Here is a 25,699-nt window from a genome sequence, read left to right on the forward strand (position 1 = left end):
CCCAGGTCCTTCCACCAACTATCTCTTTACATCTAGCACTTGTCTCAGATTTCCTTCCTCCTGTCATAACCCAGACTATTCATAAGTAGCTTTAGCCTTACAACATCATCATCGCAAGTGGACAAGTCACTTCCTACAACCTCATCATCACCATTGCATTCATCTTTAAACACTCTGTGCTACTGTTCTTCTGCCTTTTTCCCTCCGACTGTTCGTCATCGTCCGACCACTTGTCTCCATTCCCCTTCTTGAATTGTGTTTCCTTGCTTTTTTTCTACCCTTATCTCATGAATACGGTCTCCTGCAAGAACAGCACACTCTTCTGCTGCTGTGAGACTTTTGTCTCCCATTATCACCTTGTCTAAATTTTGTCTTCATTCTCTTCCTTGCGTCTTTATCACATGCTTCATTCTTTTCAGTAACCTCATATTATGATAAGGTCACTGCCTCCTGCAAGATCCAGCACACTCTTCTGCTGCTGTAGGACTTTGTCCCATAGTGGAGAAGTCTACCACCAACATGTTGTCTGTACTCTCCTTGTTGCACCCTTATTACATGCTTCCCTTTTTTCACAAAGATCATCTCATGAGTAGGTTACTGCCTCCTGCATAATCAGCCCCCCATACGCATTTGACTAATGTTGGGCGAACACGCCAACAGTCTAATGTGTATGGGACAATTGATTGTTAGGGAAAATATGTATCCGGCATGTCTGATTTTTGACTGATTTTTGTCTCCCGGAGATAAGCTGCTGCCAGACGTGTGTGGTGATGTCTCGGACGATCCAGCACTCCTGTGTATAGGAGAACCGTCCGAAAAGGCTGCCGGCTGAACGCTGACAGCCATCTAATGTGTACGACCAGCCTTAAGATTTTTCTCTACCCACTATCAGTTTGAGACCTACCTCTTATCTCTGTTTCCCCTACTTGCATCGTTATCACATGCTTTCTTCTTTTCAATAACCTCAACCAATGAGTAGGTCACTGCGACCCTCAAGATCAACACACTCTTCTTCTGCTTGTAAGCCTTTGTTCCCTCCACTTTCAGTTTGCCACCTAATTTATTGTTTCTCTTCCCATCCATGCATTGTTATCCCATGCTTTCTTCTTTTTTTGTTAACCTTAAGTGGTGAGTAGGTCAGTTCCTCTTGCATATTCAATAGCCCCTGCTATTACTATAAGGCTTTTCTCAACCCAGTATCAATCTGTCATCTCTTCTCTCCCTTCTTCTCCTTGCGTCTTTACCACATGGTTCCTTCTTTTAACTAATTTCATAAGTAGGTTCACTGCCTCCCTCAAGATCAGTACACCCTTCTGCTGCTGTCGGACTTCTCTCTACTCAGAATCAGTTTATTTTTCTTGCATCTATATCACATTCTTTCTTTTTACTCATTTTATTTTATGCGTAGATCACTGCGTGCAGCAAGATCAGCACACTCTTCTACTGCTATTGGACCTTTCTCCACTCAGTATCAGAATTTTCTCCTTGTGTCTTTATTACACTCTTCCTTCTTTTTTCACGAATTTCATTGTATGAGTAGGTCACGGTCTCCCACAAAATCAGCACACTCTTCTACTGTAAGACTTTTCCCACTCAGTATCAATTTATTCCCCTTGCGTCTTTATCACACGCTTCCTTCTGTTCACTAATTAAACAAGTGGGTCATTGCCTCCTACAAGATCAGCACACTCTTCTACTGCTGTAAAACTTTTCTCCACTAAGTATTAGTTTATTCTCCTTGCATCTTTATCATCTGCTTATGCATGTTCACGAATTTCATTTTATGAGTAGGTCACTGCATCCCACAAGATCATCACACTCTTATACTACTGTGAGATGTTTCTCCACTCAGTATCAGTTTATTCTTCTTGCGCCTTTTTCACACGCTTCCTTCTATTGACTAATTTCATTAGTGGGTCACTGCCTCCCACAAGATCTGCATACTCTTCTAACTGCTGTAAAACTTTTCTCCATACAGTATCCGTTTATTCTCCCTGCATCTTTATGACCTGCTTATTTCTGTTCACTGATTTCATTTTATGGATAAGTCACTGCCACCCACAAGATCAAGCACACTCTTCTACTACTGTGATGCTTTTCCCCTCTCGGTATCCGGTTATTCTCCTTCTGTCTTTATCACACTTCTCACTAATTTCATTTTATGAGTAGGTCACTGCCTCCCACAAGATCATCACGCTCTTCTAATGCTGTAACTCTTTTCCCCTCTCAGTATCATTTATTCTCCTCTGGTCTTTATCACACTTCTCACTAATTTCATTTTATGAGTAGGTCACTGTCTCCCACAAGATCATCACACTCTTCTACTACTGTGAGATTTTTATCTACTCAGTGTCCGTTTATTCTCCTTGCGTCTTTATCACACGCTACCTCCTTTTCTTTAGTTTGATTGCATGAGTCGGTCACTGCCTCCCACAAGATCAGCACACTCTTCTTCCGTTGTCATCATTTCTATTTTTTGTTTGGTTAAGCAGCGTTCTTTCCCCACTCTCATGTGAATGCAACATATAAGTATACATTAGCTTACCCTGATGAAACAAGAGCATAGCACGGCCCCTCTATCCTGCACCCGGCCTTGCGCTATCACATCGGTTTTTCCTGTTTTAATTCCTCTTTATGGCGCAAAGCTCCAGAGTTCATGTGAATTTCCGAAACACAAGTGCCTACTAAAAATATCGCTTTCACTTCCCCATGCTGCTGCTGCTGTCTGTACGACACCCCGGGGGGATGTACATTGATTGACACTTCTAGTGGTATGGGATGGGAACTTGTAATAGGCTGTCGACCCCCCCCCTAACCTGGACCCTTCTCTATGGGGGGAGACTGGTGGATTAGGGGAATCCTATAAGATTCATACAGGACAACCTGCAAATCCTATTACCTTCGTAATTTTCTTGTGTCACTGAGACTCCTTCCCCCCCTCGAAATCCCTTCTCTCTGACGCAGACCTAAGTGTTTAGCTGTTACAGTCAATTATCCGTCTCGTTGTCTGCTTGGGTGACTGCCCTCTCCTTATCCTTGCGGCAGCATGGCCGGCGCCCGATAACCCTTCCTTTCTGGGCTCTCTGGATGCCATGCCATTTGGGATTTGCACTTCCACGGACAGAAAGCTGCAGAGGAATCCGGTGCTCATGCTCCATTCTATGCTATGGCACAAGAAAGGAGTCTTTTCAAAAAAGCAGAGCCGCCTTTGGCAACCAATCCGATGGAACATGTCATATGGAAAGTGGGAGTCGGCGTAAGAAATGTACGGCAACATCTGATTGGTCACAGTGGGTAAGGCGGCTGATTTATGATGTACGTGTTTTTTATATATGTACAGTGTCCATTTTAGGACATGATCAGATATCAAACATCAGAGTGATGTCCGTTTGAGGCTAAATACCCTGTCTGACAAGTGATTCTGACGAGTGTCTTTTACAACTGTAATAATGAAAAAAAAAGTAACTGTTCACCGATGGGACTTGAACCCAAAATTCTGTGCCCCTAAGCCAGTGCACTAACCACTGAGGTATAAACTCAGTTGTAAAAACCTAGGAGTTCTATTTAGTTATATGATTTTCAGTGCAAACTCATCTAAAACTCATTGGGACTTATGCACAGACTGCAAGCAAGCCAAATTCAAATGATGTGTGATTTTGATGTGTGAGTCTGATGTGTGACTGTCTTCAAACATCAGAATCACAATGACTTTTAGTCACTCTGAGTATTTTCATGGTTGATCTAATAAGACAAGAAAAGCTATAAGTATCACTTGACTGCATAGCTTAATGGTAAGGCATAAGCCTCTGAAACTATAGTGTTAGAGTTCAAATAAGATTTTTTTTTTTTATTATGGCTATTAAGCACACAAACTACAGGGGTGTTGTACTTTTAATATCTGACACTCTGATTGTCATCCTGATGTGTTAAGAGTTTCAGACACGCTATCTATTTGCATGGTAAGTTACATAGCCAAAGTAAATTGGGAGTTTGCAGCCAGTACTTGGGTGGATGGAAATAAAAATTTACAATAAAGACATTTTTTATCATTAAACCCCTTTAAGAAATTATGCAAATATAAAGTCATTTGGAAATAGATATGTAGTAAATTATTGCCTCCCAATTTACTTTGGCTATGTAATTTACCATGCAAATAGATAGCGTATCTGAAACTCTTAACACATAAGGATGACAATCAGAATGTCAGATATTAAAAGTAAAACACCCCTGTAGTTTGTGTGCTTAATAGCCATAATAAAAATAAAAATCTTATTCCTGTCAGGATTTGAACTCTTAACACTGTAGTTTCAGAGGCTGATGCCTTACCATTAAGCTATCCAATCAAGTGACACTGACTGATAGCTTTTTTTTGACTTATGAGATCAACCATGAAAATACTCAGGGTGACTAAAAGTCATTGTGATTCTGATGTTTGAAGAAAGTCACACATCAGACTCGCACATCATTTGAATTTGGCTTGCTTGCAGTCTGTGCATAAGTCCCAATGAGTTTTAGACAAGTTTTCACTGAAAATCATATAACCAAATAGAACTCCTAGGTTTTTATAATTGAGTTTATACCTCAGTGGTTAGTGTACTGGCTTTGGGACACAGAATTTTGGGTTCAAGTCCCATCAGCGAACAGTTAATTTTTTTTATTATTATTACAGTCAGAGTCGCTCGTCAGTCGCTTATCAAAATCAGTTCTCAGACAGGGTATTTAGCCTCAAACTGACATTCTGATGTTTAATTTTGATATCTGATCATGTCCTACAATGGACACTGTATATGTGGGAAGGATTCTTTACTGTAAGAGAAGTGAAACTATGGAACTAGTGTATGATGATGTGATGGTCGAATTGTTAAATTATTTTATATGGAGCCTGGTTGTCTTGTGTTCTCTTTCAACTTTACTATGTCTAACTTTGTATAAAGGCAGAACTAGAAGGCGGGAGGTGATCCCTGTCTTAACCGGGCACTGTGTACATACAATACATTACTGATCCTGAGTTACATCCTGTACTATACCCCAGAGCTGCACTCACTATTCTGCTGGTGCAGTCACTGTGTACATACAATACATTACTGATCCTGAGTTACATCCTGTATTATACTCCAGAGCTGCACTCACTATTCTGTTGGAGGAGTCATTGTGTACATACAATACATTACTGATCCTGAGTTACATCCTGTATTATGCCCCAGAGCTGCACTCACTATTCTGCTGGTGTAGGCACTGTGTACATACAATACATTACTGATCCTGAGTTACATCCTGTAGATCTTTTATTATAAAAATGAAAAACATAACAATAATAATAACAGAAACATAACAAAATTAATAACCAGAAAATAAACAATGTAATGAACTGGTTCAGCCGCTCCCTCTCTCCTCACACACATATTATACATATATACACAATAATAACTACCTACACCATGACATCTGGTCCGATTGCCAAACAAATAATAACAATATAATAAACAATAACCGACAAATTATATACAAACTAATATATATATTCTTTTTTTTTTTTTTTTTTAAATAAATAAAATAAAATAAATACTAACTATACAAATATATACAAGACAAAACAAAACCCCCCACACTCGAGCCCACCAGTCCCTCCCCGGCACTGACCTGAGAGCTGGTCCTGCGCCTCATGCCTCAGTCCAACGTCCATAGGCCAGATCAGGCAGTGCCTGTTTTTCACCCAAATAACCAGTGTCCCACAAGATGAACCCACCTCCCCCCTTTTCCCTCCACCCAACCTAACACCTACACCCAAACCCATATCTACAATATATACAGAAACAAACAATACAATAACCACAACTGACAAAGCCCAACTTCGGCGCCTGCAGCCCTACATCACTGTCTACTGATCAATAAAACAAAAATCTATGGTGTCAGCAGCAGCCCACCACCAGGAGAGGAGATGACCAGACTAGGGCACACTAAAAGAAAAGCCTCTCCAGAGGAGAGCGGCCCTCCGTGTACCCAGTCTCTCATACTCCAGAGAACGCACCTTCACCAGGTCACCGAGTATGGTCCTAAACACATCGTCCACTGGGAGGATTTTCCGCTGCGTCGATACTAAGCACCGTGCGTTCCACGTGTGATACCTAACCACTGCGCTAACTAGAAATAAGGTGCAGCGGTCCCGACCACCCAGGTCCCCGAATGCTCCATAGGCCCATTCCGCATAAGAGAGACCGGCCAGCCGGGGCCAGCCAATGGAGGCGCCCACCCTGTTGTACACCTCTGTGTTAAAGGGACAACGAAGCAGGAAGTGGTCCATGCTTTCAAGCATGGTATCACAATGCTCCCGAGGACAGTTCCTGTCCTCAGAGCTCCTACACTTCAGATTGTCCCTCACACACAGTTTCCCATGGAAGCAGCGCCAAGCCAAGTCCCAAACCTTCGAGGGGATCCTGATAGAATTCAAAAGATGCAGACCCACCCCAAGATCCCGATTTGGGCAATCCCTGAGCGCCAGAGGCCTCTGAAAATGGGTCAACAGAACCCTTTTGTCAAGGAGCTTCCTTGGCAGAGTCCTGACCTCCCACACTCCCAGACCCCACCGGCGAATTACCTTCAGAACCACGGTAGCGTAAGCCGGGAGATGTCCATGCGGTGTGCGGAGATCCTTCACTTGCCCTCCTGTCTCCCATTCCTGGAAGAAAGGCTGAAACCATCCTTTACAGGAGAATACCCACGGAGGAGCCCTCTCTTTCCAGAGGTTTGCAATATTGATCTTAATGAAGGTATTCACAAGGAATACCACAGGGTTGACCATACCCAACCCTCCTAGTCTCCTCGTACGGTAAGTAACCTCCCTCTTGACCAGGTTCAGTCTATTCCCCCATAACAGTTGAAAGAACAAACTGTAGACCCGAGTCCAGAGAGGCTCTGGCAAGATGCACACACTGCCCAGATAGATCAGCAAAGGGAGCAGGTAAGTTTTGATCAGGTTTACCCTTTCCCTTAGGGTCAAAGACCAACCCTTCCATTGGTTCACCTTCTGAGTGGCGATCTCTAACCTGCTGTCCCAATTTTGTTTGGGGTAATCCCCCTGGCCAAATTCGATGCCAAGAACTTTTGCAGAGACTTTGGGTTCTGGAAGGGTGTCCAGGAGATCAAAACCAGGATCTCCTCCTCCCAGCCAGAGACTCTCACACTTATCCCGGTTGATCTTAGACCCGGATGCCTCCGAGTAGCGATTTACCTCTGACATCAGCCATTCTGCCTCCCCATCAGAGGAAACAAAAACGGTGACGTCATCGGCATACGCCACCACTCTCAGAGTGGCTTCCGGTGCTGCCCGGTCCATCCCGTTCCCAGCCAACGGTCCACGCTCCACCCTCCTAAGAAGTGGGTCAATCGCAAACACGTACAGTAGCGGGCTCAAGGGACAACCCTGGCGAACACCACACCCAACCTCAAAAGAGCTGCCAATCCAACCGTTCACAAGCGGGAAACTCTCTGCCCCAGAGTACAAGGTCTTAAGCCAATCAACAAACCCCCCCGGCAGGCCATACCTCAGAAGGACAGACCAGAGGTACTCATGATTAACCCGATCAAACGCTTTTGCCTGGTCCAATGACAGCATGTACCCCTTCCAGTGGCCAGCCCTACCCTGCTCCACCGCCTCTCGGACACAGAGTACAGCACTAATTGTACTGCGGCCCGGAACAGAGCAATGCTGGGCCCCCGAAAGGAGCTGGGGTGCAAATTTCACCAGCCGATTAAACAGCACCTTTGCCAAAACCTTCCTGTCTGCATTGAGAAGCGCTATGGGACGCCAATTCTCAATGCAAGATGGGTCCTTACCCTTTGACAAGATGATCAGGGCAGACCTCCTCATTGACTTTGGCAGAGTGCCCGAGGAAAGACACTCATTGAATACCTCAGTCAAGAGGGGAACCAAGGCGTCCTTAAAGGTCTTATAGAATTCAGATGTTAAGCCATCCGGACCGGGAGATTTCTTCAGGGCAAGCCCTTCAATCGCCAACTTAACTTCCTCTTCCCTGATCATCTCTGTCAAAACGCCAAGAGAGGGGTCTACCCCTGGTTCGGGGACGGCTTCAGCCAGAAAAGCAGACATCTCATCCCAATCCAGATCCCTCTTCCCCAAGAGGTGCGAGTAGAAGGATCTGACGACCTCCAGGATCCCTGATCTGGATCTTTTCAGGGACCCCGCAGTGTCAACCAGTCCTGTAACAACTTTACTATTCACTGACATCTTGCAGTTTCTATAAGGGTCGGGCGAGCGGTACTTCCCGTAATCCCTCTCAAAAACCAAAGATGCGTGTCTATCATACTGACACCTCATTAGCAAAGATTTCACTCTGGAGATCTCCTCGCGGCTACCTCCAGTTGAGACAAGATGCTCGAGTTTCCTTCTAAGGCCCTGATACAGGCGGTACCTGTCCAGGCTCCTGAGGCTCGAGAGCTGGCGGAAGAATCTCGCCACCCTTTTCTTAAACATCTCCCACCACTCTGACTTACTACTACAAAGATCCAGTAAGGGTACCTGGCTCTGAAGAAAATCCTCAAAGGACTGTCTTATCTCCGCTTCTTCCAAGAGAGACGAATTGAGCCTCCAAAAGCCTCTTCCCATCCGGGGGGTCTCTGTAACATTCAGGGAAAACAAAATCAAACAGTGATCGGAGAACTCCACCTCAACAACAGATACTGCTGAAGAGACGGCTTCCTCCTTTAAATAAAACCTGTCTATCCTGGACCTACAGTTACCTCTATGATAGGTGAACCCCTTGTGGCCTGCGGTGTGCCGGATGTGGACATCCACCAGGCGAGCCTCACTAGCTATACTATTAAGGGCGACGCTATCATAAGTCAGCTTGTCTCTGGAACCTCCTCTATCCCGGGGCCTCGTGACAGTGTTGAAGTCCCCTCCAAAGACGACCTGCCGACTCGTAAAAAGGTAGGGCTTGATCCTCGTAAAGAGACACTTCCGGTCCCATTTAGATTGGGGATCATAGATGTTAATGAGCCGAAGCTCTTGTCCCTTCATGAGGACATCTAATATCAGGCACCTCCCCATTTCTAACTCAATAACCCGTCGGCATTCTACCGGTGCGGTAAAAAGGACCGCCACTCCGCTATAAGGCTCGGCCGCAAGAGACCAATAGGAGGGCCCGAGTCTCCACTCCCTCTTAGCTATAAACACCTCTGCCATATTTGTCAGCCTGGTCTCTTGCAAAAAGAAAATGTCAGCTTCAACCCGGCTGAGAAAATCAAAGGCCGCAAATCTAGCCATGTTTGACTTAATGCTGGCGACATTAATGGACGCCAGCGTCAACGGAGTGGGTACCGCCATCATTGGTGATTGAGTTAGATGGCTTTCTTCTTCCCACTCCCCTTATCCTCTGCCTCAGAGGAGAAATCCTTCCCCCTCTTTAATGACACAGAGGTGTCCATTCCCACATTTTTCCTTCTTTTTTCGTCCTCGTCTCCGGACTCTGGGCCAGTCCCTCCCCCCAAGGACCTTGCATCCCCAGGAGAAGGAGACTCGGCGCCCCCTGTAAGCTCCGCTGAAGCCGGAACCTCACCCTCAGCCTCCTCCTCAGAGGAAGAGATGTTATCAAGGGCTTGGAACCGGTTAGAAAGACCAACTAGAGGGGAGTCGGTTTTACCTTCCTTAGGTACCTTGGTCAGAGCGGGAGAAGATGTTTTATCTCCCTTCTTTCTCTTCTTTTTGGTGCCGAGCTTACGCTTGTGCTCTAGCCACCGCTTATTATCCTCATCCATACTTTCATAATGGGAGGATTCTGAAGCAGAGGCAGTTTCCTCCCTGTGGATCCTCCTGACCTCCTCATCCAACTCATCATCCCTCGGGGCCTCAGCAGCAACACTGGCATCCAGGACAGGGGCTGCCCCGGTAGTCTGGGGCTCGCCCCGCTCCCTCTCCTGTCTGCGCTTGTCTAGACGCCTCAGCTGGGCAGGCGTCTTTTTATTGCTTTTCTTCCCTGGCCCCTCAGCTCCCCCACCCCTGCTAGTCGCCTCTCCAGCAGAATCTGCCTCATGGCTTACTCCCACCGGGGTCTCGACTGCATTAGCAAAGGAGCGAGGACAACGGCTGAATGGGTGGCCTAACTCACCACACAGGTGGCACCTAATCTCCACACAAGAGGCGGCAAGATGGCCGACACCCCCACACAACGCGCATTTCTGCACGGTGCAGTTTGCACTGAAGTGTGTGGGGTCGCCGCACCTGTGACAGAGCTTCGGTTGCCCCTGGTAGAAGACCAGGATACGATCCCTACCCAGGAAGGCAGACGATGGAATGTGGGCAACCGTATCACCTGAACGCTTAAGTTTTACCATAAACGTCCAGGCCCCTGGCCAGATACCAAACTCGTCGCGGTTTTTCTTTGGCATCTCCACCACCTCTCCATACCGACCAAGCCACGTCATGATGTCATAGCAAGAAAGCGACTCGTTACAAGTCATCACGGTCACTTTCTTGATCTGGTTTTGGCGAGACACTGCCTGAACGGCAAAGTCTCGCCAGCCGGGCTCATTTTTTGCCAACTCATAATTCGCCCAGAAGAGCTCAAGCCCCTCTGGCCGAACAAAGCTGACATCAAACTCAGGCGTGGAATAGGGATGTATCAAGGCGTAGATGTCAATCGCCTTGAAGCCCATCCTCAGCAGGAGCTCCACAACTTTAGACCTTGGCGGACATGCATCACTGCCCCTCCACCAAAGACGGACCACATTCCTACGCACACTGCCTGGCCCGGCTGTTGGGAGGGACCACACTGTATCCCCCCCTTTTTGCTCTCGGAAGGCCCCGAGGCCATGCCTCTCTATCCAGAAGGATAGATCAACCTCTCGACCCTCTACCATTAGTGATCTCTCCCCCTTCTTTAGAGCCTCCAGAAGGCGCCGTTGCAGCATGCCGTCCCCAAAGCCCGGAGACGAGGAGGATGCCCTATTTGCCCCGGAGGTGACACTGGCATAACTCTGGACAGGTGTTGCCACCCCCGGGGGGGCAACCGGACCAGTGACCACATCAGCCCCAACAGTATCACCATTACCCACCTCCATCTCACCCTCCACCAAACCAGCAACCACACCACTGGACAATGAATTATCCTCATTCACCTCCACCACCACATTCATTCCTGCTGGACCAGTAACAATGGTGGATGACCTTTTGACCTCCGCATCAGGCACAAGGGGCTCAGTCACCTCCATAGAACTGGAGGCGACCTCACCCCCGGTCTTATGTGTGCCCTCCACATCATCGGTCGGTAATTTCCGCTGTTTGGCATTTGGTATAATGTGCCGCTGATCTCTAGCTGCAGTTAGGCGCCGCTGATCTTTAGCATCAGGATCTTCCGGACCAGCGACGCCAACACAAAATAGCACTTTCGTGGGAGGACCGGAACGCTCAGCCCCAACTGCCTCCTCACACTGCCGCCGCTTCTCAACTAAGTGATCAGCGGCAACAGCATTCAGAGGCGCCGAGGCGACCGGAGCTGCCCCCGACACCGGGCTGCTCCCCCCTCCCACTGAGGAGCGCACCACAGCATCATGGCCTGATGGAACGCCCGCCGCCGGGCCGCCCTCACTGTCCAGCCTCTCGGCTGATGCACCTCCTGCTACGTCCCCACTACTACAAGCAGAGACGGAGCTCTGCGCCTCACTACCGCGCTCTGTAATCTCCCCGCGCCTTTGCACCGGATCCACAGCAGAACCCGGGCTGGGCTGGACAACGGGGCTTATACAGCGAGCTGAGCCTGCCACCTACTCAGGGGGTACAGGGAGGGGGGCATATACGTATCTTACCGCCTCCTGCAGCTTTGGCTTGGTCTTCTTTGCCTTTTTGTGGCCCCCAGGTGCCTCTTCTGGTAGATCGTCACCAAGATGGAAGTTTTGGAGGCACACTGGGGACTCCAGGAGCTTAATCTCCGCCATTAGCGCCCCTCCCTGGCCGCTGCTGTCACTGTCCTCCCCAGAGCCGGCAGAACTGCGACCGGATGTCACTGTCGCCTGTCCTGCAGGGAGCTCGCTGCACGTGGCCTGCGGGTGACTTTGCAGGCTGCCAGGTGGGGCTTGCTGCTGGTCATCATCACTCTCATCATCCACCTGGCTCTCAGGCTGCAGCCCTATCTGCCTTTGCTCTCTGGTATCAGCCATTTCTCTAAAGCGGTCTTCATTTATAAGTTTTTCTTTGAAAGGACCACTCTGCTCTAAGATGGTGGCTTTCCTAAGTTCCAGGTGTTGAATTTCACTGCTCAGTCTTTTTACCTCGGCTTGGAGTTTTGCCTTCCTTGGTTTGGAGGCCCCCGCAGCTTTGGCGCTTGTGCAGCGCAGCTCCTCCCGGAGCCTCCTGATGAGCTTACTGGCATCTTCATACTCACGGAGGCGGATCATGACCCGGGAGGCATAGGTGGACACAGACTCCCGGAGTCCCTGCAGCGCCCATTCCCCCTCAGGGAGGTCGGCCTCACCTCCGTGAGCACTCAGCTTTCCTCCGGAAGAAGCGCCATCGTGCACCCCGCTGTCAGGCTTTTCCTCCATGCTGGAAGCCTTGCGGCTTCTGGGGGTCTCCACAATCCCGGGGGGAGTAGGAGCCACATTGCTGCGACTCCTGGTGCAGCGTCTCACCCCCGAGTCCTCTGATGTGCAGGCCGGTTGCTGGTTTCTTCTGCCCCCCGTCGGCCTGGTTCGGGAAGCAGAAGCCTGGGACTTGGCTCCCTCCCTGGGAAAGAGAGAGAGCAGGTCCCCAGGTGGAGAGGTGTTGGTTTCTCAGAGATCAGGAGCTCACAGCAGGATCTGCAGCCACCACACCCGCAATCACCACACTGACTAGCAGCTGATCAGAGCTGCACCCAGTATGCTGCTGGTGCAGTCACTGTGTATATACATTACATTACTGATCCTGAGTTACATCCTGTATTATACCCCAGAGCTGCACTCACTATTCTGCTGATGCAGTCACTGTGTACATACATTACATTACTGATCCTGAGTTACATCCTGTATTATACTCCAGAGCTGCACTCACTATTCTGCTGGTGCAATCACTGTGTACATACATTACATTACTGATCCTGAGTTACATCCTGTATTATACCCCAGAGCTGCACTCACTATTCAGTTGGTGCAGTCACTGTGGACTTGCATCCTTCTGCTGAACCCTAATTATTATGATTATTATTATATTAGACGTGGTATTCTGGGCAGACTCTCGCATGCGCCCGTATTCTGGTGAAATTAACCGCACGTCAGATTTCTATTATTTTTTTCTACTTCTGTTTTTTGACTGGAATTATTTCGGCAGCTAAACAATCGGCGCATTCACCGTTTCCTGCGCTGCAGGATCATAAGTGACAGTCACAACAACAAGGTCGCTGTGTCCTTATGTCAACACGGTGATTTGTCGGAGGGTGTAATCTATCACACTGTTAATAATTAGGCTGCTTGTTAATTCATCAATGTGAAGTATTGTATGTGCCCTGTACATATCCCAGCACTATGGAGACCGGGGGAGGGGAAAACACCACTAATCATCATCATCCCAAAGACAGGGGGAATCGTTACACCAACCTTAGGCTGCGTTCACACTTTGCGGCTACTGTGGAATTTGAGGAAGTTCATTCCGTTCAGCCACTTCAGAGAAGAACCTGTTACTGCCAGTCAGCGCGGAGATCCCAAATGGTTCTTCAGTGCAGACAAGCTCAGAAGGAAGGGAAGTTTAGTTCTGAAGTCTGCAAAACAGGGAGTGCAGCTCTGGAGTACAGTGACATGAAAAGGTTTTGGCACCCCTGGTCAAAATTACAGTTATTGTAAACAGTTAAGCAAGTTGAAGATAGATATATATATATATATTAGTAATTTTTTACATTTTAAAAATTACAAAAAGGAAAATGGACCAATGCAAAAGTTTGGGCACCCTGCATGGTTAGTATCTAGTAGCGCCCCCTTTTGAATGTATCACAGCTTGTAAACGCTTTTTGTAGCCAGCCAAGAGTCTTTCAATTCTTGTTTGAGGGATTTTCATCCATTCTTCCTTGGAATATGCTTCCAGTTCTGTGAGATTCCTGGGTCATCTTGCATGCTCTATTTTGAGGTTTAGCCACAGATTTTCAATGATGTTCAGATCAGAGGATTGTGAGGGCCATTGAAAAACCTTCATCTTGTCCCTTTTGAGGTCGTCTATTGTGGATTTTGATGTGTGTTTAGGATCATTACCGATTTGTAGAAGCCATCCTCTTTTCAACTTCAGCTTTTTTACAGATGGTGTTATGTTTGCATCAAGAATTTGTTGAAACTTCGTTGAATCCATTCTTTCCTCTACCCGTGAAATGTTCCCCGTGCCATTGGCTGCAACACAACCCCAAAGCATGATTGATCCACCCCCATGCTTAATGGTTGGTGAGATGTTCTTTTTCTGAAATTCTGTGCTCTTTTTTTCTCCACACATACCTTTGATCATTGTGTCCACAGACTTCTATTTTAACCTCATCGGTCCACAGAACTTGTTTCCAAAATGCTTCAGGCTTGTTTAGATGTTCTTTTGAAGACTTCTGACGCTGAATTTTATGGTGAGGACATAGGAGAGGTTTTCTTCTGATGACTTTCATGAAGGCCATATTTGTGCAGGTGTCTCTGAACAGTAGAACAATGTATCACACAACTCCAGAGTCTGCTAAATCTTTCTGAAGTGAAGGTCTTTTGCACTGAAGCGGGGGTTCTGATTTGCTTCTCTAGCAATCCTATGAGCAGCTCTCACTGAAATTTTGCTTGGTCTTCCAGACCTTATTTTGATCTCTACTGTTCCTGATAACTACCATTTCTTAATTACATTTCAAATTGAGGAAATGGCAACTTGAAAATGCTTTATCATCTTATAGCCTTCTCCTGCTTTCTGGGCCATCACCATTTTCATTTTCAGAGTGCTAGGCAGCTGCTTAGAAGAACTCATAACTGCTGTTTTTTTGGCACAAGGTTAGAGGAGGCTGGGTTGTTTATAAAGCTGGGAAATTTGCTTCACCTGGCCTTTCCTAACGATGATAGTGAAGAAACCATAACCCTAACAGGCTAATTAAGGTCTGGAACCTTGGTCAAAGTTATCTGAACAGCAAATCTCCAAGGATAACCAAACTTTTGTATCGGTCCATTTTCCTTTTTTGTAATTTTTTAAATGTAAAAAATGACAATATATACAGTGGGAGAAATAAGTATTTGATACGCTGCCGATTTTGCAACTTTTCCCACCTACAAAGAATGGAGAAGTCTGTAATTTTTATCGTAGGTCACTTCACCTGTGAGAGACGGAATCTAAAAATAAAACCCAGAAAATCCCATTGTATGATTTTTAAATAATTAATTTCCATTTTATTGCATGATATAAGTATTTGATCACCTACCAACCACAAGAATTCTGGCTCTCACAGACCTGTCAGCTTTTCTTTAAGAAGCCCTCCTACTCTGCACTCATTACCTGTATTAATTGCACCTGTTTGAACTCGTTACCTGTATAAAAAAAACCTGTCCACACACTCAATCATACTCCAACCTCTACACTATGGCCAAGACCAAAGAGCGGTCTAAGGACACCAGGTACAAAATTGTAGCCCTGCACAAAGCTGGGATGGGCTACAGGACAATAGGCAAGCAGCTCGGTGAGAAGGCAACTACTGTTGGCACAATTATTAGAAAATGGAAGAAACACAAGATGGCTGTCAGTCTTCCTCGGTCTGGGGCTTCATGCAAGATCTCGCCTCGTGGGGTAAGGATGATTCTGAGAGAGGTCAAGAATCAGCCCAGAACTACACGGGAGGACCTGGTGAATGACCTGAAGAGAGCTGGGACCACAGTCTCAAACATTACCATTAGTAACACACTACACAGTCATAGATTAAAATCCTGCAGGGCACCCAAGGTCCCCCTGCTCACACCAGTACATGCTCAGGCATGTTTGAAGTTTGCCAATGACCATCTAGATGATCCAGAGGAGGCATGGGAGAAGGTCATGTGATCAGATGAGACCAAAATAGAACTTTTTGGTATCAACTCCACTCACCGTGTTTGGTGGAAGAAGGATGAGAACAACTTGAAGAACACCGTCCCAACCATGAAGCATGGTGGGGGAAACATCATACTTTGGGGGTGCTTTTCTGCAAAGGGGACAAAACGACTGCACCGTATTGAAGGGAGGGAGGATTGATGGGGTCATGTATCGCAAGATTTTGGCCAATAACCTCCTTCCCTCAGTAAGAGCATTGAAGATGGGTTGTGGCTGGATCTTCCAGCATGACAATGACCTGAAGCACAGCCAGGGCAACTAAGGAGTGGCTCTGTAAGAAACATTTCAAGGTCCTGGAGTGTCCTAGCCAGTCTGCAGACCTGAGCCCAGTAGAAGATCTTTGGAGGGAGCTGAAACTCAACGTTGTCCAACGACAGCCCTGAAACCTGAAAGATCTGGAGGAGATCTGTATGGAGGAGTGGGCCAAAATCCCTGCTGCAGTGTGTGCAGACCTGGTCAAGAACTACAGGAAACGTCTGACCTCTGTAATTGCAAACAAAGGTTTCTGTACCAAATATTAAGTTCTGTTTTTCTATTGTATCAAATACTTATTACATGCAATAAAATGCAAATTAATTATGTAAAAATCATACAATGGGATTTTCTGTTTTTTATATTTAGATTCTGTCTCTCACAGTTAAAGTGAAACCAACGATAAAAATTACAGATCTCTCCATTCTTTGTAGGTGGGAAAACTTGCAAAATCAGCAGTGTATCAAATACTTATTTTTCCCCACTGTAGGTCTATACATATACAGTATATATATATATATTTTTGCCTAAAATATAAAGCAAATGTGTCATATGTAACTTAAGGCCTCTTAGAGATCATTTCATCTTCAACTTGCTGAACTGTTCACAACAACAGTAATTTTGACCAGGGGTGCCAAAACGTTTACATGCCACTGAATGTACACAATGATTCCACCAGCAGAATAGTGAGTGCAGCTCTGGAGTATAATACAGGATGTAACTCAGGATCAGTAATGTAATGTATGTACACAGTGACTGCACCAGCAGCATAGTGAGTGCAGCTCTGGAGTATAATACAGGATGTAACTCAGGATCAGTACAGGATCAGTAATGTAATGTATGTACACAGTGACTGCACCAGCAGAATAGTGAGTGCAGCTCTGGAGTATAATACAAGATGTAACTCCGGATCAGTAATGTAATGTATGTACACAGTGACTGCACCAGCAGAATAGTGAGTGCAGCTCTGGAGTATAATACAGGATGTAACTCAGGATCAGTACAGGATCAGTAATGTAATGTATGTACACAGTGACTCCACCAGCAGAATAGTGAGTACAGCTCTGGAGTATAATACAGGATGTAACTCAGGATCAGTACAGGATCAGTAATGTAATGTATGTACACAGTGACTGCACCAGGAGAATAGTGAGTGCAGCTCTGGAGTATAATACAGGATGTAACTCAGGATCAGTACAGGATCAGTAATGTATGTACACAGTGACTGCACCAGCAGAATAGTGAGTGCAGCTCTGGAGTATAATACAGGATGTAACTCAGGATCAGTACAGGATCAGTAATGTAATGTATGTACACAGTGACTCCACCAGCAGAATAGTGAGTGCAGCTCTGGAGTATAATACAGGATGTAACTCAGGATCAGTAATGTAATGTATGTACACAGGGACTGCACCAGCAGAATAGTGAGTGCAGCTCTGGAGTATAATACAGGATGTAACTCAGGATCAGTACAGGATCAGTAATGTAATGTATGTACACAGTGACTCCACCAGCAGAATAGTGAGTGCAGCTCTGGAGTATAATACAGGATGTAACTCAGGATCAGTAATGTAATGTATGTACACAGTGACTGCACCAGCAGAATAGTGAGTGCAGCTCTGGGGTATAATACAGGATATAACTCAGGATCAGTAATGTAATGTATGTACACAGTGACTGCACCAGCAGAATAGTGAGTGCTGCTCTGGGGTATAATACAGGATATAACTCAGGATCAGTACAGGATCAGTAATGTAATGTATGTACACAGTGACAGCACCAGCAGAATAGTGAGTGCAGCTCTGGGGTATAATACAGGATATAACTCAGGATCAGTACAGGATAAATAATGTATGTACTTCAATTGAAATAATGTTCAGACGTGGGAACGCCTTCATATAATACCATCAGAATACACCTTCCCTATAGGTGGACCTCCTAGTAATCAGCTGATCGTGGCAGGTCTGAAAAGTTGCAATTTCCTCTTTTTTTTCTGCAGAGGCCTCTAGAGGCGGCTCCTGGTATTGCATGTCACACATGGTTGTGCTGAGTCCCCTGCGTTCAGGCCAGTACAGGGGTTAATGATTTTCTCCATTCTTTGCGCTGATTGCAGGGACATCGGCTGCTGACTCCCCGGGTTCTCTAGTTGGTGAATCTCTCCTATATTTTTCAGCACCGTTAAATGCAATCTATTGTTCCCTGTTATCAGCCATTTCGGGTTTGGATGAGGGTAGCTGTAGTGTTGCACAGTGGGATGAATCTCTGCCCTGCTTTACACAAATGAGATATACTTTTATAGGGCATTCTGATAATCCGCAACATTTGCTAATGCGGCAGCTGCCGGTTCCCATTGATGGCAGATTACAGGGATTTTGTCCAGATGTTCATGGCTGGCCGCGCACGGACACCGCCGGCGTCAGAGGGATTCATTCAGGTTTTAGCTCAGTGTCTTGTGTCATACATGATGTCAGCGCGGCGTCCCGAGCCGCCCTCCCGGGTGACGCTCATCTGTCACTTATCAGCTGGAATCTGACAGCGGCGATGAGCGGAGACATGTGCACAGGTACGGAGGCTCAGCGAGGGGCAGCGCCAGCTACAGGCCAGCGGGTGTATGTGCATAGAGTGCTGGGACTTATAGTCCTACACCAGCTGCCAGGTACTGAATAATGCTGAGACTTGTAGTTCCACATCATCTACAGAACAATGGCTGAGATAATACTGAGACTTGTAGTTCCACATCAGCTACAGAACAATGTCTGACATAATACTGGGACTTGTAGTTACACGTCATCTACAGAACAATGGCTGACATAATACTGGGACTTGTAGTTCCACATGAGCTACAGAACAATGGCTGACATACTGGGACTTGTAGTTCCACATGAGCTACAGAACAATGGCTGACATACTGGGACTTGTAGTTCCACATGAGCTACAGAACAATGGCTGACATACTGGGACTTGTAGTTCCACATGAGCTACAGAACAATGGCTGACATACTGGGACTTGTAGTTCCACCTGAGCTACAGAACAATGGCTGACATAATACTGGGACTTGTAGTTCCACATCATCTACAGAACAATGGCTGACATAATACTGGGACTTGTAGTTCTACGTCATCTACAGAACAATGGCTGACATAATACTGGGACTTGTAGTTCCACATGAGCTACAGAACAATCGCTGACATACTGGGACTTGTAGTTCCACATAAGCTACAGAACAATGGCTGACATAGTACTGGGACTTGTAGTTCCACCTGAGCTACAGAACAATGGCTGACATAATACTGAGACTTGTAGTTCCACCTGAGCTACAGAACAATGGCTGACATAATACTGAGACTTGTAGTTCCACCTGAGCTACAGAACAATGGCTGACATAATACTGAGACTTGTAGTTCCACATGAGCTACAGAACAATGGCTGACATACTGGGACTTGTAGTTCCACATGAGCTACAGAACAATGGCTGACAGTACTGGGACTTGTAGTTCCACATGAGCTACAGAACAATGGCTGACATACTGGGACTTGTAGTTCCACATGAGCTACAGAACAATGGCTGACAGTACTGGGACTTGTAGTTCCACATGAGCTACAGAACAATGGCTGACAGTACTGGGACTTGTAGTTCCACATCAGCTACAGAACAATGTCTGACATAATACTGGGACTTGTAGTTACACGTCATCTACAGAACAATGGCTGACATAATACTGGGACTTGTAGTTCCACATGAGCTACAGAACAATGGCTGACATACTGGGACTTGTAGTTCCACATGAGCTACAGAACAATGGCTGACAGTACTGGGACTTGTAGTTCCACATGAGCTACAGAACAGTGGCTGACATAGTATTGGGACTTGTAGTTCCACCTGAGAAACAGAACAATGTCTGACGTAGTACTGGGACTTGTAGTTCCACCTGAGCTACAGAACAATGGCTGACATAATACTGGGACTTGTAGTTCCACATCATCTACAGAACAATGGCTGACATAATACTGGGACTTGTAGTTCTACGTCATCTACAGAACAATGGCTGACATAATACTGGGACTTGTAGTTCCACATGAGCTACAGAACAATCGCTGACATACTGGGACTTGTAGTTCCACATAAGCTACAGAACAATGGCTGACATAGTACTGGGACTTGTAGTTCCACCTGAGAAACAGAACAATGTCTGACATACTGGGACTTGTAGTTCCACCTGAGCTACAGAACAATGGCTGACATAATACTGAGACTTGTAATTCCACATCATCTACAGAACAATGGCTGACATAATACTGGGACTTGTAGTTCTACGTCATCTACAGAACAATGGCTGACATAATACTGGGACTTGTAGTTCCACATGAGCTACAGAACAATGGCTGACATAATACTGGGACTTGTAGTTCCACATCAGCTACAGAACAATGGCTGACATAATACTGGGACTTGTAGTTCCACATCAGCTACAGAACAATGGCTGACATAGTACTGACGTTTCTGGTTCCACATCAGCTTTCAAGCAGTGATAGCCATGCTGCTGGGATTTGTAGTCCCCTATGCTCCTCGCTGCAGTCGCTCACTAGTAGAGGATCCCTGATTGCCCGCACTGAGCAGACTCATCATTCTGATGAATGAATCCAGTGTTATTCCTCGACTGTCCCCTCTCCTAACCTTTGTCCCCCTTCTCTCGCCCTAATCCGCCTCCTCCCGGCACAGCTGCCCCATTGACGTGAGCGCTGCTCCAGATGTGCAGCATTTAGTAAAGCTCCTGTGCTCCTCCCCACAGCCCGGAGCTCGGGGTGACTGATCTCATTTCCCAAATGGCCAGTGCGTGGAAAAACCCCGGAGAGCGTGCGCCTTCATCCCCAGCAATCTGCCGCCAGGATTAGTGTCCGCTTTCAAGTAAAGAAACCGCCGATAGCGACTGCGGTGGACACAGAATAATGTTTTCAGCCGTTCTTCATCCGGGAAAAGCTGGGTGACAACCGATATAGTCACACATGCAGAGTTGTCACCCAGCTTTCCTGGAATCCAGAATGGTAAACCAGCGTAGGACAGAGATGTGGCTGCTGAAGAATGCCGGTTTACCTTTCAGGGTTCTAGGAAAGCCGGGTGGGAGTTGTAGTGCTGTTGTGCTGGAGAGCAGAGCACTTTTTGGGGTGTATATTGCTCCTGTGTTTTGAGCATGCTGTAATCCACTCTCCTTTCTCTTCCCTCCGCAGCTTCGATGTGGAAAATGGGCCTTCTCCAGGTCGCAGCCCGATTGATTCGCAGGCGAGTCCAGGGCTGGTGCTGCACCCCAGCTTCCCACAAAGCCAGAGGAGGGAGTCCTTCCTGTACCGGTCGGACAGTGACTACGACATGTCCCCCAAAACCATGTCCCGGAACTCCTCTGTCACCAGCGAGGCGTAAGTGTCAGTGTTCTGGCTACAGACAGTGCAAGTGTTCTCAGTAGGGGCCAGGGAAATAAGCCAATGCCTGAGAGCTCTGCCGGCGGCTTATCTTCCCTGCGAAAAAAAGGATTAGGCATGTTAAAATCGATGAGACCGATCCTTTTTTACACCAACATCTGCCTTATGGTGTAAAATCAGGAGGCAACCATACACATCTGATGGTAGGCCAAACCCACTGAAAAATTCAGCCAGCTTGGCCAACATTAACTCTTGCATGACCGGGCTATTGTAAAAATGACCTGGAAACCTTGGTTCTCCCGGTCAGTATGATTACGGCCATACCAAACTCTAGTATTGTTTTTTTTTTCCTTTTGTATTTAAGTGGTGAAAACAAATTCTGAAATTTGTATAAATAAAAATTTTGGTCGGTGTCATCATTTTCGAAGACCCATAAGTTTTTTTTTTTTTTTTAATTTTTCCTTTTTTTTCTTGGTTCTAATGGTTCCATTATGGGGTACATACCATGTTTTGATCACTATTTGCTGCTTTTTTTTTTTTGGTGGAGTTGTGGCAAAAGAAGTACTGCAGTAAGGGGTTAAAATATATTGCTGCCGAAAAGAGAACCTGTCACCTTAAAAATTTAGTGTGATCGGTAAGGGAGGAGCGGAGCAGATTGATATTTTTGGTTTTGTAGGAAAGGATTGAATAGAACCTGTAATATTTGTCTAAATCTCAGTTCATTCTCGGCTTAGGAGTCCAGTGGGTGGTCCTAATCAGTGATTGACAGTCTTTCCTGTATTATTGTGCATAGAGATAGCTGTCAATTGCAGAGTAGGACCGCCCACTGGACTCCAATCTCTGTATGCACACTAATAAAGAAGAGACTGTCAGTCACTTATTAGGACCGCCCACTGGACTCCTACCTCTTCATGCACACTAATAAAGAAGAGACTGTCAGTCACTGATTAGGACCGCCCACTGGACTCCAAAGCTCAGAATAAAATACAATTTACAGCAATACAAGTAAAACTAAATATTTTCCTGTAAAACTATATATCTTGTATATCAGTCTGCTCAGCTTCTTCTGCTTTATATCCTCCTGTCTGCAGGTCAGATTTCATGTAAATGTGATGGGTTCTCTTTTAAGAATGAATTTCCAAATCCCAAAAATTTCTGATTGCCTGCAAGGATGGGGCTGGTGATCCCCTTGCCTCCTTAAGGATGGGACCTTCCCATCAACCCACCCATCAGGACACTTCTTCATGTTTTCTTATGACCCCTCTCACGTGACCCCCTCCCACTTGACCCCTCTTACATGCACTTTGATGTATGCAGTAGGAAATATATGCCCCTGACAACTCCTTTAATGCTGAAGTTCAAGCTTCCATATTCTGGACTAATAAATCTCGCCCTCTCCTATTACAGGCACACAGAAGACCTCATTGTTACGCCATTTGCTCAGGTATGTATATGGCGGGATTCTAATTCCTACAATTCTCCGGTGTTTAACTTTCTGCAACTTTTAAGGAGGTACACTACAGACCAAAAGTTTGGACACACCTTCTCATTTAAAGATTTTTCTGTATTTTCATGACTATGAAAATTGTACATTCACACTGAAGGCATCAAAACTATGAATTAACACATGTGGAATTATATACTTAACAAAAAAGTGTGAAACAACTGAAAATATGTCTTATATTCTAGGTTCTTCAAAGTAGCCACCTTTTGCTTTGATGACTGCTTTGCACACTCTTGGCATTCTCTTGAGGAGCTTCAAGAGGTAGTCACCGGAAATGGTCTTCCAACAATCTTGAAGGAGTTCCCAGAGATGCTTAGCACTTGTTGGCCCTTTTGCCTTCACTCTGCGGTCCAGCTCACCCCAAACCATCTCGATTGGGTTCAGGTCTGGTGACTGTAGAGGCCAGGTCATCTGGCGTAGCACCCCATCACTCTCCTTCTTGGTCAAATAGCCCTTACACAGCCTGGAGGTGTGTTTGGGGTCATTGTCCTGTTGAAAAATAAATGATGGTCCAACTAAACGCAAACCGGATGGAATAGCATGCCGCTGCAAGATGCTGTGGTAGCCATGCTGGTTCAGTATGCCTTCAATTTTGAATAAATCCCCAACAGTGTCACCAGCAAAGCACCCCCACACCATCACACCTCCTCCTCCATGCTTCACGGTGGGAACCAGGCATGTAGAGTCCATCCGTTCACCTTTTCTGCGTCGCACAAAGACACGGTGGTTGGAACCAAAGATCTCAAATTTGGACTCATCAGACCGAAGCACAGATTTCCACTGGTCTAATGTGCATTCCTTGTGTTCTTTAGCCCAAACAAGTCTCTTCTGCTTGTTGCCTGTCCTTAGCAGTGGTTTCCTAGCAGCTATTTTACCATGAACGCCTGCTGCACAAAGTCTCCTCTTAACAGTTGTTGAAGAGATGTGTCTGCTGCTAGAACTCTGTGTGGCGTTGACCTGGTCTCTAATCTGAGCTGCTGTTAAGCCCCCGTCTCACATAGCGAGATCGCTAGCGAGATCGCTGCTGTGTCACGGTTTTGGTGACGCAACAGCGACCTCACCAGCGATGTCGCTATGTGTGACACTTTGCAGCGATCAGGCCCCTGCTGTGAGGTCGCTGATCGCTGCAAAGTGTCCTGGACCATTTTTTGTCTTTGCCAGCGGAAGCAGCGTTCAGGCTGGTAACCATGATAAACAGCGGGTTACTAGGGGCACACGCGCACTTAGTAACCCGCTGTTTATCATGGTTACGAGCCTGCTAAAGTGAGCGGTAACCTCCCGCTCACCGTAGCAGAGTGGTAACCATGATAAACAGTGGGTTACTAGGTGCGCGTGTGCTCCTGCTTCAGCAGGCTGGTAACCAGGAGCAGGATATTGTGGAAAGATTCTTTCCACAATGTTGCTGCTCCCCTGATCGTTGGTGAGCCTGCCTGTTTGACAGCTCACCAGCGACCACATAGCGACGCAGCAACGATCCCTGACAGGTCGTATCGTTGTTGGGATCGTTGCAGCGTCGCTAAGTGTGACGGGGCCTTTAACCTGCGATTTCTGAGGCTGGTGACTCGGATAAACTTATCCTCAGAAGCAGAGGTGACTCTTGGTCTTCCTTTCCTGGGGCGGTCCTCATGTGAGCCAGTTTCTTTGTAGCGCTTTTGCAACTGCACTTGGGGACACTTTCAAAGTTTGCCCAATTTTTCGCACTGACTGACCTTCATTTCTTAAAGTAATGATGGCCACTCGTTTTTCTTTACTTAGCTGCTTTTTTCTTGCCATAATACAAATTCTAACAGTCTATTCAGTAGGACTATCAGCTGTGTATCCACCAGACTTCTGCACAACACAACTGATGGTCCCAACCCCATTTATAAGGCAAGAAATCCCACTTATTAAACCTGACAGGGCACAGCTGTGAAGTGAAAACCATTTCCGGTGACTACCTCTTGAAGCTCATCAAGAGAATGCCAAGAGTGTGCAAAGCAGTCATCAAAGCAAAAGGTGGCTACTTTGAAGAACCTAGAATATAAGACATATTTTCAGTTGTTTCACACTTTTTTGTTAAGTATATAATTCCACATGTGTTAATTCATAGTTTTGGTGCCTTCAGTGTGAATGTACAATTTTCATAGTCATGAAAATACAGAAAAATCTTTAAATGAGAAGGTGTGTCCAAACTTTTGGTCTGTACTGTACCTCCAGAAGAAAGCGACCCTCCCATTAGCCATGCCCCTTTTATCAAGCACTTTCTCTTCCATGCACCCTGAATATGGGTTTGGGTGATGGCGCATGTTGGCGTCACGCATAAGAACACTTCTAGAAGGTTTCAGGAGGTTTGCCAACTCTTCTGGGTATCGGGGAGGTCTTCCCCTTTTTTATCATTTCAAGGGTTGGTGGTTGTGGTGAGGTGGAGACATAATCTAGTGCCCACTACCTATAGGAAAGGAGCATTGGACAACCTGAGCGT

General features: G+C 46.2%; 1 protein-coding gene across 1 annotated transcript in view; it reads left to right on the top strand.

Annotated features, from left to right (window-relative positions):
* PDE4A (phosphodiesterase 4A) overlaps positions 1–25,699 on the top strand; it is a 121,427-nt gene that overhangs the window by 12,664 nt on the left and 83,064 nt on the right. The window contains exons 2-3 of the mRNA XM_073654171.1: positions 21,546–21,731; positions 23,142–23,178. Coding sequence (XP_073510272.1) covers positions 21,546–21,731; positions 23,142–23,178 — 223 coding nt within the window. The remainder of the gene's footprint in view (positions 1–21,545; positions 21,732–23,141; positions 23,179–25,699) is intronic.

Source organism: Phyllobates terribilis, unplaced genomic scaffold (genome assembly GCF_046119375.1).
Source record: "Phyllobates terribilis strain yellow unplaced genomic scaffold, ASM4611937v1 Scaffold_11__3_contigs__length_659146591, whole genome shotgun sequence".
Taxonomy (NCBI): Eukaryota; Metazoa; Chordata; class Amphibia; order Anura; family Dendrobatidae; genus Phyllobates; species Phyllobates terribilis.